This window comes from Pseudopipra pipra, chromosome 3 (genome assembly GCF_036250125.1).
Source record: "Pseudopipra pipra isolate bDixPip1 chromosome 3, bDixPip1.hap1, whole genome shotgun sequence".
NCBI classification, from domain to species: Eukaryota; Metazoa; Chordata; class Aves; order Passeriformes; family Pipridae; genus Pseudopipra; species Pseudopipra pipra.
In genome coordinates this window covers 91942948-91959915 of record NC_087551.1, presented here as the reverse complement: position 1 = coordinate 91959915, position 16968 = coordinate 91942948, and the positions used below count along the sequence as shown (strand labels likewise).

General features: G+C 38.0%; 1 protein-coding gene across 2 annotated transcripts in view; it reads right to left on the bottom strand.

Annotated features, from left to right (window-relative positions):
* The window catches only part of HMGCLL1 (3-hydroxy-3-methylglutaryl-CoA lyase like 1), a 75429-nt gene that overhangs the window by 7916 nt on the left and 50545 nt on the right, over positions 1-16968 (bottom strand). For both annotated transcript variants that reach the window (XM_064650320.1, XM_064650319.1), the window contains exon 8: positions 3860-3985. In XM_064650320.1, the coding sequence (XP_064506390.1) occupies positions 3860-3985 (126 nt within the window). The remainder of the gene's footprint in view (positions 1-3859; positions 3986-16968) is intronic.

The following is a 16968-nucleotide window of genomic DNA, read 5'->3' as shown; positions in this document are numbered from 1 at the left end:
CTCTGAGTTTTTTTGCTCCAGGGTCTAATTTTTGCAAACAGTGGGCCTGATTCATGTTGTAGGTCAGTAACACTGATCAGCAGAGTTAGAGTGATCTGCAGAATAGTTACAGCAATTTACAGAATAGTTACAGCTTCCCGTTGTTTGGAAGGTTCTACCACTTTGAGAGTGATTTCTTCTCTTAACAGCAGTGGACCAAATGCTGGAGTAATATTTTTCAAACTCAAAAGAATCTGGAACAAAAAACTGGAATTACAACTAGAAGAAGTTGGAAGAAAAACGTAGTGTCTACATATGTGCTGTACTTCTTTATCACCCAGTGCTAAGGAACTTGATGTATTTAAGTATCCTGCAGTATTCCTGCAGCTCAGGAAAATGGAGGAAACACACTTGTATTGGCAACTGTGTTCAGGGAGAAACAGGTTCCTGTATTCTCTTGAGTAAACATAGTCTCCTTCTTGAAGGAGAATTAATCCAAAATTACAGTTTACATTGCTATCTCACCTGAGCAAAAATTTGCAGCTGCTTGATCTGCCCATGCTAAAAAACATGTCCCTTGAGCAACCGCTTTTTAACTAACATAAGGTACATATCAGTACTGCTTAACTGTGAAAATGAAATCAGATTACTGATTAAAGAGGCAAAAATACTTCATTATCAGTCTCCTGGATTACTTGAGTGTAGTAAAAGTTTTAGAGTTAGATCATATAAGTGGTAAAAATACTTGCTCCAAAGGTTGGAATTTAGGAGCCAGTAAAGTTCCTGTAGAAGGGATGCAAAAGGGGACTTTGAACTACCAATACACTGAGCAGTCACACAAAATTGGGAGAAGGGTGTCACTCAACATTAAAGAGTACAAGGTGTATTGGAGCAGAAATACACTTTCACTTTCAGATTAATATACTAAAGTTCAGACCAAGACTTGATTTAAATACTTAATCCTGTAATTGGTTCTAGCACTTATTTCCACGTTCTTCAGTAAACTTGGCCTTTTTCATTCTTGGAATTCACTAAAAATGTTAATGAGAATAGACATTACTTAACAGAAATGTAATCAAAAACATTTTTAATTTGAAAAAAATGCTTCAGAGTTTCCAATCAGCACCATGTAAAACATTTGGTCCTTACTTAGGTTTAGTTTGTAAAGCACATAACGTAATATAAAAAAATTTTAATGCATCTGTGCTTTTTAACAAGGCAGAAATGAGCAACATACCACCATGGATATATTTGGTAGTTAGATTACAGCAGATGTCAAAATAAACTCCCCAAACTATCCAATATTCATGTTTTCATCACTGTAACACTGCCTAATGTGCTATGTGTTGATAAGAAACATACGTTCACAGTTCACATTCATTAAATGGAGTACATGCATCCCTGCTTTTTTTTCTTTCTTATGCGAGTGGTGTGAACCAAAGAGGATTACCACGAGGGCACAATACTTGGCACTGATGAGCATGACTCACAGATGAGAATGGGACAAGAGTAGTGACAAGTGTTTGTAAGGGTGTTGAACCAAAATAGCACGTCTTCAGATAGATACTCAGAATATACTATGTAGTAACCACTCCATATATCCACAATAACTCCTTGACACCAAGGCATGAAACCAAAAAACAGAAAGAAAAGTGCCTTCAATAGTATCTATGTACTTGGACAAGTGCCTTAAGTCAGACAGAAGGCAAAATCCTTTAATTCCCATGAACTTCAAAACATTCAGCCTGCCAAAGATTAATTTCATGGGTCACTTCTTGATTACGTGTTCTGAAGAACAGTATAGAAGAAGAATCAGTTATTATTTTGATGTATCTGGTCAATCTGAACTCAATAATGTATGGTTAAATACTATCCATCTTTTGCTTGACACTTCGAGTGACTTCAGTCAACAAACTGAAAGCTTTAGTGCGCAGCTGAGATGAACATGAGAAAGTGCTCCTTGCAAATGGACAGCATTAGCAATTAAAATTTCATTTTGTGCCATTACACAAAAAGGAACGTATTAATAGATTTGTGCAATAATGATTTTACAGAACTGGCAACGGTACCAAAACCAACCAACGCTACAAAGACCAAAGCTCATATATTAAAGTAATAACTTTGAGGCTCCAAGTCTCTCATCCGGTAAAACACACTTTATTTAATGGGCCAGAAAGGATTCAAGAAGAAAAGCTTTGTGTTTTTCTTTTGCATAATCCAAAATTTAACAAAACCACCAACAAAGACAACAAAACAAAAGGGCAACTAAGTGTCTCATGGTGAGATTCTCTCCATGGGATTTGGTATCAACCTTTAGGAGAAGCTAGATTCCTGCTTGGACACCAGACTATTAACAGATTAATCAATCTTATCAAGAAGCCTGGAACAAGGTATATTTCATATAATCAAACTTTTTATTTAATTGCTTCATTCCGCTATGAGTCAGTTGGAAAGGCCAATGGGTATTTAGCCCAAGGAAAGACTACTGAAAGCCTAAGGTACACAGCGATGCAAAGTGAAATGCAACATTTGTCCTACTTATTTCAAGGACCTGTGTTGTTTCAAAAGAATAAACATCATCTTCATGAAGAAAAGCTATCCCAGTGTGTATACAAACAATTCAAAATAGAGTCCACTTGTAAAATGGACACTTGTGATTAAACCTTTTCTAAACAGGTGTCTGACATCTACTCAGAATTCCCTAAAAAGCAAATGAAAGCAGATAAACTCTTACAGTGAACTCTGTAAGGCATTGAATATGCTTTAACAGTGCTCAGGGAACAAGTTTTATAATCCTTTTATGTCAAGGAACTCTATCAGCATGTATACCACACTGAACTGCAGCCTACAAACAACTGGTAAGCTCCTCAGTAACTCAAATCTTCATATTTCAGACATCAGACATTTCAATTTCTTTCTGCAGTAGTTTAAATGCAAACCACACACTTTGCAGTTTGGCAGCTCTTTATGTGTTCTCCTTTGAACTTGACCCTCGGAGTCTGTGTATCAATTAAAGTCACTGTAATGCTCCAGTTAGCACAAACACATTGTGTCACATTTCCAGAACAAGAGTGGCCAACAGGAAGAACAAAGAGCACACATTCATTGGAGAAGGTAGTATTAATTGGTTCCCACAAAAACAGAATAATTAACTTGCCAACCATGCTGGAGATACTAAAAGTGTGCTCTTGAGGTGTGGATGCTCACTGGTAAGGTTCATTAAAGTGCAGCTCAGTGCAGATAAGCTGCTCTACCCTCCACTCCAAGAACAGAGCTGGAAATAAAAATTACTGTGAAGCCTGCTGAGCAGTAACAGGTTTTGTACAATTTTGAAATATATTAAGTGGATACCTGAGAAACAACAATGCCCTCTGCTTGGACTCCAAACACCACTTTTTTTTTTTCAACTTTGAAGCCAGAAAAATTTACAACAAATTAATAAGCACTATGAACCAAATCCAAAACTGTGACAAAAGCTGAGGTCCACTCAGTCTTTCCACTGTAGAGCTAATAAGCCTTCTGGAGCAATGTCTACAGTATGAATGTTTTGTGGCTACTGAGGCAGAGCCTGAGTAGCCTGAGGCTACTCAAAGCAGCTGCTACTAAGCTCTACTCTGCTACCATAGCTCCAGGTAGGGAGAGGGAGATTATTCAGATTATGTTAAATACGCAAACCAATTCTACCCTAAATTGCTAATGAAGACAACATCATTCATGTTATGTGTCAAGCTATGTCAAAGCACTGAGTTTGCAAAATTTACAGTTGGCTCACAGTATTTTATTGTACAGCACAAGTAATTGGCAGGTATGTATTGTATGTTTCCTAGAAAAGTATTTTTGTTTTCCTTAAAGTCTAAAGTAGAAAGTAAAAATATCTTACTGTATTGATTCCCAGACCATTAAGCATGTATATCACATCCTCTGTGGCTACATTTCCAGTAGCACCTTTTGCATAGGGACAACCACCAAGTCCTGAAACAGATGAATCCACTACAGAAACTCCCATCTGGAAAATAACAACACAAAAACAAAACATCAGCACAGAGTATTAATTACATTTATTGATAAATGGCAGGCTATATGGATTAGTTACATGCAAAAAATATGCACTTCTCCACAAATGGATGTGTTCCTTGGAGAAAGTTCCTTATAATAATGGAACAATTAGTCCTGACATCTTTATAAGGTAAGACTCTTCAAACACAGGATATGGAACAAAGAACTAACAGTCCATTACATATGATTTTGACAGATAATATAATTGCTGCTTTACAGTCAAACAGAGGTTTATGCTTTTTCTCTCTTTATCTTTCAACATGTTTCTAAGTAGCCTGCATCTATTCTTGTAAATGCTTTCATTGAACCAAACACAATCAATGGAAGTCCTCCTTAGATATAGGTTCTGAGCTTTACTTTGAATATTTTTAAGGGAATACTTGGTGCATGGTGTTAACCTTTCTCATTTTAACTAGTCTTAAATTAAGACTTGAAAAACACTCAGCTGTCATAAATTCATAATTCTCTGATTTTTATTTTCTTACTGCTGCACCCAAGTGCCTTCTCTCTTCTGATCCTCTCAGCATATTCATGATAAAAAATAGTAAACCAGTTACCAACTCTGCCTAGCAGATAATACTACATTTCCTATAGGATAAAGCCTTCCCTGGAAGACAGATATGGGAGGGAAAAAAACCTGAGCCTGTAATTTCCACTGATTTGAGTGAGCGCTTGCAACCTCTTCATTCTGTAATTAGATTTTAAAATAAAGCTGAAATTGGGAAGAGATCTTTTTCTGTTACAACATGTTAGGTATGTGATCCAGGACACTGGGTCTCCCTTGTCAGACAAAGCTTTTCAGTCTTCCCCTTGAAGAGGATCAGATGCCTCTGGAGGCTCTAGAGATAATCAGAAGCAGACAAGAGTATTAGGCAGAACAGTCATCAGCTCTTCAAAGACACCAGCTTCTTTCTATCTTAAGTACACTGAGGGTTCTCCCCATAGGGCTAATTTAGGCAGACATACACCAAAACTGTAGAAGGAGAAGTCAGGCAGACTGAATCAGAGTGCAATAACAGCTCAAATTCAGGACAGGAGTTCCACTTTGACTTTGGGTCCAGAGAAGTTCATATGTTAAACCATGCCTGTTACTTGCATTTGCAAGTCAGTAAGATCTGCTTTGAGGCCTGGCTGAAGAGAGAGCTGATTTCCCTTCTGAGGGACCTACCTACCCCTGCCAGCTAGTCCAGAACCCTGAGCTTCTCCTTCACAGCCATGCACACAACTAGCTGGCAAGGTAGGCAAACAATATGTCCTGCATTGTGCAGTTGCTAAGACCCCTATCCAAATATACCCATCAGTTGTTTGGGGTTTTTTTTTTTAGTTCCAAAATAAACTTCCCTAATGTTTTGTTGTACTTGCTTCTACTTTTAACAACGCTTTCTGTAGTTTTATCATTGGCCTTACAGGCTCTTTAAAGTTCCAACGTTTCTGGAGGGCAATAATAAAAAGTAATCCAATGAAGTGCTGTTCCAGGTCCTTTTCTTGGACAGGGAATATTATCTTGAGCTAGGTAGCTGCTCAAAGCCTCTAATAAGGACCTCAAAGGAGTTGAGGTGTGTAACTGTGACAGGCAAGACGATATGTTTAATATTGCTCACACAATGAGAGTCTCTAAGGAAGGATATTGTCCTTGAAAGTACACTAATCTGTGACTTATGGAGTGAATCACCAAAGTACATTTCACATTTCAGTCACTTGTTACACTTTGTGTAACCTACCAGTCAGAAAATGTGTTATATGACACATCTGTGTCTAATACACAAAGGATAAGCATTTATGATAGCTTTCAATTGGAAATTCTCTCTTTTTGCATTAGCTGCTAAGATTCATGCATTTATGCTGGAAGTCATTGCTACAAGCTCCACAGTGGCAACTTTCAGGCTTGCAAGTGTCCCTGCAGACACACACATAAGGCCTCTTAGTGGAAAGATTTAGGGTATGGTGAGGTTCTGCGGTAAAGGGTGTCTGACATGGTTGTGCAGGTTGATACAAGCATGCATTCCACTACCATGCCTGCTCTTTCAGTTTAATTTTAAGACTTCAATTAGAAATTGCTGTTCCAGAGATGAAAAAGTAGAAGGTCTTCTCTGTGGTGACTCGTGATGGGACCCGAGGGAATGGCCTGAAGTTGTGTCAGAGGAGGTTTAGGCTGGATATTAGAAAAAGGTGTTGGGCACTGGAACAGGCTCCCCAGGGAAGTGGTCACAGCACCAAACCTGACAGAGTTCAAGAAGCATTTGGACAATATTCTCAAGACTCTTGAGGATGGTGCTGTGCAGGGCCAAGAGTTGGACTTGATGATCTTTGTGGGTCCCTTCCAACTCAGCATATTCTGTGATTCTGTGAAGGAAGTGTCTTTCATGGAGTTTTCCCCAAACTGTAAGGTTATGTTGTAACTTCTAGAGCATTCTTCTTGATGTACTTATTTTCAATAACTTTTACATGTTGATAAAAGCTATAGGCAAATAAATTTATAAGGTGCATCACAGCTGTTAAACTCCCAAGGAAGATGAGCAGACTCAGAAACAGCTTCAGTAGCATATAAAGAGTCACGTTCTAGTCCCATATAAAGAGTCACGTTTTAATCCCAGTGAATTATCTCATTAAATGCTTGTCCTTGTGCAAAAATCGGAAAAAATATCAAGTAAATTGTACTTGTTGAAAAACAGCCAAAAAAAGTTTGCCAGGTCAAAGCTGGGGAGAACCTCTCCCTCTGCAGTGTGTATTACTATCAGCAGCCTGCTCCAGTCAGTGACAGTTAGCAAAAGCAAGAAACAATATCCTGCCAGCATTAGAGGAGCATGTTTTCTGAAAGCATTGAATAAATATATATAAAAATTTCTTGATATCCTTGTACAAACACTTGTGATGCCACTGTAATTCTGCATTTGCAGTGCAAGTCTTGTAACACTGGGGAACAGGTTGCTTACAATCATTTGTTTAAAGTGATTGTGAATACATGGAGGAGTACAGGATACTACAGCAACTTGATGGTAACATGGAACACATATCTTTGTCTAACCACGTCTTTGTATTCTCAGGCAGCCTTGTCTGCGTTTGATTCAAACTACCTTCCCTGGAAGCTAGAGTAAGCTCAGTCAATTTAGCCTAATGTAGATGCAAGAGCATAAAAATCCTAATGCCTTCTGCTGGCTAAGTAGTGGGAATGGTAACTTCCACATGACTGGCAGTGATAATTGGTCTGTCTTTTAAATATTGACTATTATGGCTAAGCAGAAAAAGGAGAAAGTCTTAATTACAGCTTTACACTGGTAATGTTCTTGGTGTGGTGGCTTTCATCCCAGTACAGGACTCTTAAACCATTACTTCCCAGAAGCAGTGTATAAACATGAAGTCACTAAAATTGCATCTCCATCAGGATGGATTTGCTATTGGAACATTAGGCCAGTTGTAGACAAGGTCTTGACATGGTGTATATAATACAGCAGCTCTGACTGACCTCCAGATCTGGCAGTTCTTCAAATCAATGCTCTTAATATGCAATGAACAGGTGTCTCTGCCTTTAGGATAATGTCTTTTAAAGTTCTCTTCACAATGCTTCTGATAAGATGTCCACTGCAACATACAACTATTTCAGCAGCAGGGTCAGCTGCATCTGTCTGCTCTTGCGTGTTGTACAAATGTAATGTGTTTGCTGATTCATGTGCAGAATCACTGCAGTTCATCTTCAGTGTGGCCCCATTCAAAAAAGACCTTAAATAATCCATGGTCCAAGCTCCATTCTAACAGTGCTAAAAACAGATGTTGGAAAACATCCTTCAGCAGTGCTACTAACTAATTCGGAGGTTGATATTACAGCTGAGCCTGTCCAAGCACAGTTTGAAATAGCACCTAATAAATAAATTCTCTGCAAGTCTGAGCAGCTATGAAGCTTCTTTGCTTCTGCAGCCATTAAAAGCATAAGGGACTCTAAAAAAAAAAAAAATCTAAAAATTGACTAAATATGTAAAACAAGGTCTTTTCCTTCATTACATCTCCAGTATTTGTCACGCTTTTACAGGAGATAACAAGTTTCAAGCTGTTTAGCAATCTGAGCTTGCAAAGTATTCACTGTCAATAGGAGATCTTTAAAAAGCTTACAGTCTCATTGTCACTTCCTGACAGGCACTAAATTGTGCTGACATTCATGAGAAGTTGCACTGCAGCTATTCCATAGGATATGTCCTAGACGAGCACTCACCCAGCTACTTATGTATGGACATGTGTGAGGGTGAACAATAGCTTGGCTTCCAGGACAACTATAGTGCTCCAGTCTTTTTTGACACTTTGCAGCCTTTCGATAATCACTAAATTCCTGACAGTGGTTCCTGAACACCTTCCAAACTTTAGCTTTGGCTAGCTTTAGCTTACTCTCTAGAGAAGGTAGAAGACTTCTTGCTCCTGTCCCATGCTAACTTCCCAATTCCCCAATGAGAGAGCAGGGAATTAAATTTATCACCTTTGTCAAACAGCCAATTTTAACAGGAAACCATTATTGCCAGTGAATAATAAATGCTTTATGTTTCTCAGTTTGCTTTACTGCCTCCCCATAACTTCTTGTTGGGACAGTCAGTCTCCTTCCTTACTGATCTTTAAACCTGGCTTTGTCTGGCAGAAGTTTAACTTTGTCCCTCTCTTAAAAATGGCAAAGTCAGCATCACTAACCCCAGGAATGTATGAGGTATAAATCAGAAGCTATAAACCAGGTCTCTCATAAATTAGGCTTCTTCTAAATTATGAGATTTTGAAATCATAATATCAAGGATCCTAGGTATGCATTAAACAGGCAAAGATTTGTTGTGTGAAAAAGTCTAGGGGCTTGTGTACCAATGCCTTAAAGACAGGTGCATGTAGGTTCAGCATTTGTTCAAGGAAGGGAGAAGGGAGGGAGGAAGAAGTAAAAGGAGGACCCACACACATCAGGTCAAAGGTTGTCCACACAAAAGGCAGCACAAGTCTAATGCTATTTAATCCTGAAGCCTGGTCAGTGCCTAACTCTGTCCTATCACTGTGTCTCTCCGGCATCAGTCTGCTACCCACCACCACTTGGTATGCCATCAGGGAAAACACCTTATCCTGTAGAGATAGAGGTAACCATGGAAATAGAAATAACTATGCCAGCAATGCTTCATAAGGTTCAGTGATCACAAAGGCCCTTTCTTGATTTACATTATCAAGTTGTCTAAAAATCAAAGCTTGCCATTCCTCTGTTTTTCAATAAAACAAATGTATGTAAATAAATATTATTTTGGTATTTGAGCAAGTAGAAGCACAAATTTCTACAATAAGGCAATAAAATGGGGTAACATCTCTCTGTGGAAATCCCTGAAAGTTATTTGCATTTCCTTCCTACTTCTTTTTCTCTCCACTTTTGCTGAATTAACACATCACAAAACATGCTTTTCAGAGTTAACGCTATTACTACTGACCACAGGGTGTCACTGTTACATTAAAATATCTAATTTGCCAGTTAATTTCGTTTGAAAATTAATACATTCATCGGGAAGAAAAGAAAAAATTCTTTTCTCCCAAAATATATTGAGATGCAAGCAATTTGTGGGCAGACATGCCACACAAAATAGGTCAATACAGCATTCCTTTAACTTATTGCACACATCTTTTCACATTGCTACTGACACATTTATTATAAGCAAAGCTAGCAATGACATCTAGAGTTAAAGTTCCCCAACACTTTCCATCATAAGGCCCTACTTTCAGTTGGTTATTACTTTGTCAGCCTTTAACTGCTGGAACTTATGTTTTCTAAACCTTGTCTCTGCCTCGGGCTGGATTGTTTTGAAAGTTTTAGTGAAAAATGGGCTTGGCCACTTCCAAGAACAAGTTCTGGGGAAGGAAAAATACTTTGTTATGCTAATATTCAATAACTTTAACATGAATTTCTTGGAGATGCTCTTGTAGTTTTGCACTCTCAGATTTGGCACAAGAGGGATACTGATCTTAAGAGATCACACAGTCTGGACTTAGTTACAAGCTTAGGGAAGTTCCACCTCACTGTCAGTCTGGGGGTTAAAATGCCCAAGGGTCAAGAGACCAGCAGCTGACCATGCTCTTTCCTTCAACCTCAATAAAAAACTGCGAAGCAGTTTCTTTGAAACTGAGTTTGAAAATCTGTGTTTTTGACTGACAGTGAGTCACCTGCACAAAAATCCTCTCACTGGTGGGCTAAAGCAGTGACATTTGTGTTGAGGACCCACTTCTTCGGAGAACATTCATGGATGTTTAGGGGGAATCAATCCAATTCAACACGAGACTGGTTTTGAGATTTTGGAAAGCTAAAAAAATCCTGTGCCATAACACGATGAATATTGTGAGGCGGATGTTCACAAACCACTATTTGTATTGCCTATGGAGGCTTATTCTGCTCCTTTTAGGAATAAGTACAATCTTTTATTTACAAAACACCGGGTTTGCTGATGCAGGGCTGCACACAGCTCGAACCCTGCTTTGCTAAGGATCACAAAGCTGCAGGGGGAGCAGGAGGCACACGCCAAGGTCTTGTTGAAACCCATGAAGATACAATGATCATCAGAACACTGAGCAACTTTCCAGTCTCCCTTCCTTCCCTCCCCAGGCAACCCAGGGCATTGCCAGATTCTGATGATGATTTGAAGTAAGTAGTTACTGCCCCAGATGCTCTTCAGGAGCAATTGCTGCTCTCAAGCAAACCTCTGAGGATTTAACAGTTTGCCTGCTTGCTATGTCGTGAAATAACCCAATCTATAAACGCGAAATATTTGTTCTATAGATATAAGTTTGGACACAGTCAGAAGACCAATTAAATATACAGAGCAGAGAAGATAATAATCTTGGGATCTGGAGGGAAAGGGAGAACTAGAGAGAAAAGGCAAAGGGCAGTTTTGGGGTAGGCTGGGAGAGAACCATCTAGTCCAGAGGAGCAAAAACTGTGCCAGGTTGCCTGTGCCCTACATGTAGCCAGTTGACAATCAGGTTTTTCTCACATGCTACATACCACTGTAAATGAATAAAAATAAATCGAAAAATAAACAAAGGGCTTTTAATTGGCAGAGAAGACAAAATGATGGTAAAGTTACTGAGGGTAGCTTTGGGCAGGGAAAATTTTGCTGGGACTGGAGAAAGCATGTTTGGAGCTGCCGACAATGAAGGTCCAGTGAAGAAAGAAAAGAAAAAAAATCCACTCACTACCATTGAAGGCTCACAGAGGATAAGCTAAGTAGACACGTACCCACGAAAATAAATGGCTGAATTATCTTATTGGCTGAATTATGGGACATCAGCTGAGAATGGGTTGAATGAAGTATGGAACAGATAAAAATCATTTTTTGGAATTTAGGCTGCAGAGAGAGCACTTCACTGTGAGCTACAACACTAAAAAGTGCTACTATAGAGAAGCAGGGAAGGACACTGGTCTAGTATTTGAAGGGCACGTGACAAATGTGGAACATGTGAATCTATCAATGAAAATGGCAAATCTGACCCAACCATCACAGTATTTGAAAAGGCTCTTTTTTCCTCCATCCAGGGAACACATAACCTAGTTGATATATTTTACGTACTGCTTTTATTGGTATATATAACCTTAGGAAGAAACTACAAATTCTTTCAGTCTTGTTTTTCTGTCCTGGTTAGCTTCTACATTCATCATTATCACTCCATATTAGATTTAAGGTTGACCAAAAATAATTTGTACAGTTAATTTTGTTAAATAAAGCCTGCACTTTTTATTCAGACATAACTACTATTTCAAATCTCTCTTAGTTCTATTTGCAGAATCCCCTGAGTGAAACAACACTTTATTCTACTTTAGTATGTAGGATATAAGGAGGTTCAGAGATTCTGTTACCCAACATTCATTGACAAAACATACTCAGCATAAAGAAAAGTGGAATTCCAGGACATATGGTAAACTACCCTTAGAAAACACCTCCTGGCATTGATTACATCATCTGGATTACACAGGTGCACATCCATCTTCTCCCATATATGGAAAATAAGAACTGCATCCTCCATTCAAATGCTTTTAACTTATTTACAGCTAGACCTGGAGACAATATTTATCATCACAAAGTATAAAGCCAAATGTCCTTTTTCTTCAGGAGCACCAAAGATTAACAGATTAGAATGTTTTCCACATGTCCACTTTACTGTCAAGAGAATATTAAAGAAGTTTTCCAGCTTCCGCAGCTCAACCAGATGTCAATGGATCCCACAGTGAAGCAAAATTGGCAGAGTAGCCTTCTCATGACCCCGGCATTGTTTTATCAAGGATCAGTTTAAAAGTATAAAGGGCCATTTCTTGCTGAGATCTGTAATGTTTTTCAGCCCTTTTCCCCTGCAATTACACAAAAGTGCTGACTTTGTTGAACTACTGATATGCAGTAGTATTTCTTATGACTTCTCTCACACTGTGCTGTAATTGCTGTTTATGTTGGCACAAGAAAAGTACCACATTTTGTTTCCACTGTACATTTCCGGACTCTGGTTTCAGTAACATCAGTGTAGGATATTGTACTGGGCATATGTTTTGTTGTGTAAACATTAACTGGTAATTTACCCTGCCAATCTCCACAGCATGGCCTCTAATTACCAGAGACTGAGGGGCTTCAGATGGACATTTCACAAAATATTTACAGCAGCTATACTGCTTCTTTTTTTTCTTCACTGGTGTCTGTGTTTAGAAAATCATTGCAAGGGAAAAAAATACACCACCATCAAATAGCATTGTAACAAAACCCCAAACCAAACCGAAATGTATTCATTCCTGTACACCTCATTCTCTAGAGGAACTAAAGAGTAGTTTACCCAAAGAATTAAGGAAAAATCATGGCAATATTGCAGTAAACATGATGATGTAATAAAGTACCAGGTATTTCTGTTTGCTTGCAATTTGATTATTCCCTTTACATCTTTTTTTTTAACAAGAAAAAAAGTATATTACTTCTATTGGTATTTTTTTGCTTAAAAATCATTCTCACTAAATAGCCCGTGAACTTGCAAATGGCTATGCACATCCTTATTTGATTCAAGACTCAGACAAATGTATTTAACAAATGGGACCACAAAGGTCTTGTTGGAAAATTTAGCATCTACAGAAAAGATTCAGAACCAAGGAACAACCTCCCCGTAAGAGCTACGGAATATATGTTTTAGTCATTCATCTGTATAATTTCAAGGAAGTAGAACTTTACAGTTGTGTAAAAATATAAAGTCTTAAGTAAAATTCCAGGATGGGATTCCACAGTTAATAATTACAGTAACATGAGCAAAGAAGATGCAATGAAATAGGGCATCTTTTTGGACACCCTAGGCAGAGTGAATCTTTATTTCAAATAAAATTTTCATCACAATGTTCATTACAATGCAAGAAACTTTTTTAAAAAGTGTGACAATTTCTCATCTTGTACTGTTCCCTTGTAACTGGATCAATTTTGTAATGCTCATCATATTACAATACCTTATCACGTTGCACTGCCTCCTTAAGAATTCTCCCTTCCAATATATTGACTAATTAAGTGGAAGCATTAAGGTGGGGAGCACAGAATGTAAACTGTCTTGCAAATATTTGTCCCTTATTCTAATTGAAGTTCCTTTTTAAGAAAAAACATTTGCAATGCTTGTCCAATGTATCTGCCAATAGTAAAGCCAGAACACTTTTGTTTAAAAAGGCATTCAAATTAGTACCTTATCTTTTGCTATATATGCCTTGCTAAATCTACTATTATTTTGTTCACTTGTTTTATTCTTTAGAGGAAAAGATACTACTTCAAATTAAAAATTCTTACCTATTGTTGCAACTCTCAGTGCAAGCAAAATTTAACTGTTATGAACATTGATGAGAGAAAAAAATCTTTCTTTAAGTGTTTATGCATTTGAAAGGACTCTGTTAAGCAAATCACATCGTTTGTCTCTGGCAATCTGTTACCATATAGCACTTGAAATAAGCAACAAAGCAAAAAATTAAATAAACAAGCAAACATGCAAGCTGGCAAAATTCTGGAGTATATAAAACTATCATTCACTTATGTTTTAAAATTATAAAATGTTTTTATTTCTGAATGCCTGGCTGTTTCAATCTGTAGTGCAATATTTCAAAAGGAAAAAAAAGATAAATTACATAATTTGACTCAGGAGACTGGTTCACTGTTGCTTCTGCACAACACAGAAAGAAAAAATGATTGTCATATTTTCACTACTACATCAGTCTTGGTTTCCATCTTAGCTGAAGAGTCATCTTTAACTTATTCCACTTATGCAAATGCTCACTTGTTCTCATACAGCTACAAAGATACACCCAACACACTCATTTGGAGTGAGTTCAGAACTTCAGTCTATCTGGTCATAGTATCTCCAGATTTTTTGCTGTTTAATTTACTCCTAAGAGCTTGTTTAAAGCCACCTGATGTATCTCAGCAATAGGGAAGTAACTCTTCCTCCTTCATTGTTTGCTGGATGGTAACAAAATTCCTTCCAGGAGCTGTAAATATGCAAGAATGGCCAGAGGTTTAGTTCCACCCCCTCAGCACAGCTGTCTGTAGAGCTGTCCAGAAAGGAAGGAAGCCTCATCCTGTAAACACTGCACTTCCCTACTGGAGACCCTGGGATTTGTGATCTCCCAAGTCTGTTCCTGCCATGGCAAACTCCTCTGATCCTTGCTTAGGTCTGAAATTCAGGTTCCGTGCAATATCCTCTTTTTCAGACAAAAACTAGAATAGACACACACATAAAGAAAGGTCATGAAAAGAAACAATAATTTTAAGTGGGAACCACTGTAGTAGTTCTGTCCTTATTTTACACTTGTTATTAAACTTGAAGAAAAACTACTTTAGGGTAAAAAGGGAGAGGGAGTCATTCCCATCAAGGAGAAAAATAAACATGTCTATAAGCAACACTTATAGAAATAATTTATTTTCAAAATACTTTGTAAGTTGAACAAGGAATTAAATTCTGAATAAAACCCGTTTTTTAAGGTACTTAATGGTATCCTCACCAAAATTTGAAATTTGTCTTTTACAATTCATTTTAAAATTATGTTGAAATATTGTATGTTATTTCTGTCACTGCTCCATATACCTTCTTAGTGTGCAGCATGTAAGCTCAAATCCCCAGGGACACCAGTAGCACATTCAGAACTGACCACAACCTCTGAAATCTCAGCTCCAGGGACATCCTCAAATATCACTACAAATGCCACTAGGAAGGACAGCAAAAGTCTCTCTTTTGTGATGTTAATGCACAGGAAGTTGTGCTCTTTTGTGGTTATATATATATATATGACTAAGGAACTAAATGACATCAGGACTGGAATTCAATTGTCCCCTTTGTGTGACAATCCCTGGCACAGCTTTGGCCTGGGCCAGGCAGTGCTCCACCAAGCAATTTCTGGCACAGTCTAGGAACTAGCACCATCATTGACAACTGGCAGTTGGGAAGTCCTGACATTTTTTTGAAGGGTAAGAATTTGATTTTCTGGATGCAATCTTTTCATAGCAACTGGCCATTGTGCCAGAGAGGCCAGAGATACTAAGCCTGGCAATGCTGTAAAGGAGTGATACAGCAACCCCAGGAGTGCAAATCCTATTCAGACATACAGGCTCATATCTAAAATTACCATGACAGCTGATGAGACAGAAATTGAGGAAGAAATGCATGCTGTGGGAGGGGTGCTGAGAAGAGAGAACGGGGTGGGCTTGCAAGTGTGGAGCAGCTCTGAGATGAGCCAGTTGTATAGGATACTTAATTGTGGAAATCCCATTTGATTTATTGTGAAAGTTGAAAGATATGGGAGAGACAAGCAAGACACCATAAAACTAAAAGGGGCAGGTAACAGCTGTGGAGAACTAGCTTGTCTTTCTGTGAATGAGAAATTGCTTAGGTGATGGTGCGTAAGGCAGAAGAAACAATCTTCAGACCAGTGAAAATTCTTCATTTTCCAGTCATCTTGATAATCTAGATTTTTATTTTTAAGAATTGAATCAACAACTGTTGCAAAATAACAGTTATCAGTTCAATTTCTGATTGCTACAGGCAGTCATCTCATTAAACCTACAGCCAGTCTCTATTGATCATGTAAAAAAAAAAACACCTACCTTTTTTATACATGCAATCCAGTTGAGGCACAATAGAAATATGTATGGGGAACTTGACACTGGTGTGCCCTCACCATTTTTTTAATGTATGCTACAGATCCGTGACTTCAGTTTTCCAGTGCTATATTTTCACAGCTTCTAAAAGTACTAAATATTTATTTTAAATTTGGCTTAGCATTTTGAAAACTATTTTATACTAATTTGTTCTATAAACACCTGAAACCCTTTTTTTGAAAAGCCTTCTTACATTTCCAGCATTTGGAAGTGATTTGTTTCTAGTCCAAAAAAAATTAATGTCTGTCTCTAACAGAAAGAGCTGGATTACTGCCCAGTCCACTTCAGAACTGGATGATGCTGACTCTCAGACATTTAAATAGTCAAGTTAAACAAGACACAGTTGGGATGATAAAAGGAGGTCTGTAAAAAGACTATTGCTCTGGCCATGTGGACCTACAACTATGAAACAATGACTAGGAAAATAGTGAAAGAGAAAAAAAATTAACCTAAGTGCCTAGGAAAACATCAGGAGTAAGTGAATGCAGGAGCACAGTATCTGTTCACATCATTCTCTCTTCTTGACAGTGAGTTGCCAGCACAATATTTACTCTGCTTGAGAACTGATAGAGGCAAAGAATGGCAAAAAGGCCTTACAAAAGAGAACAAAGCAGACACACTAACAGTCTGTACGAGGTATTACCCTAAGAAGCACCTATAATCTGCCGATTTTGTATCTAAATTATATTCTATGCTATTTTGTGTGAGCATTGTTTACAAGCACTAATTTTCAAGCCTCTTCTTATCTGGAAAGAGGTGAAATAAGACAGAATTGTCTTCTCATATTCTA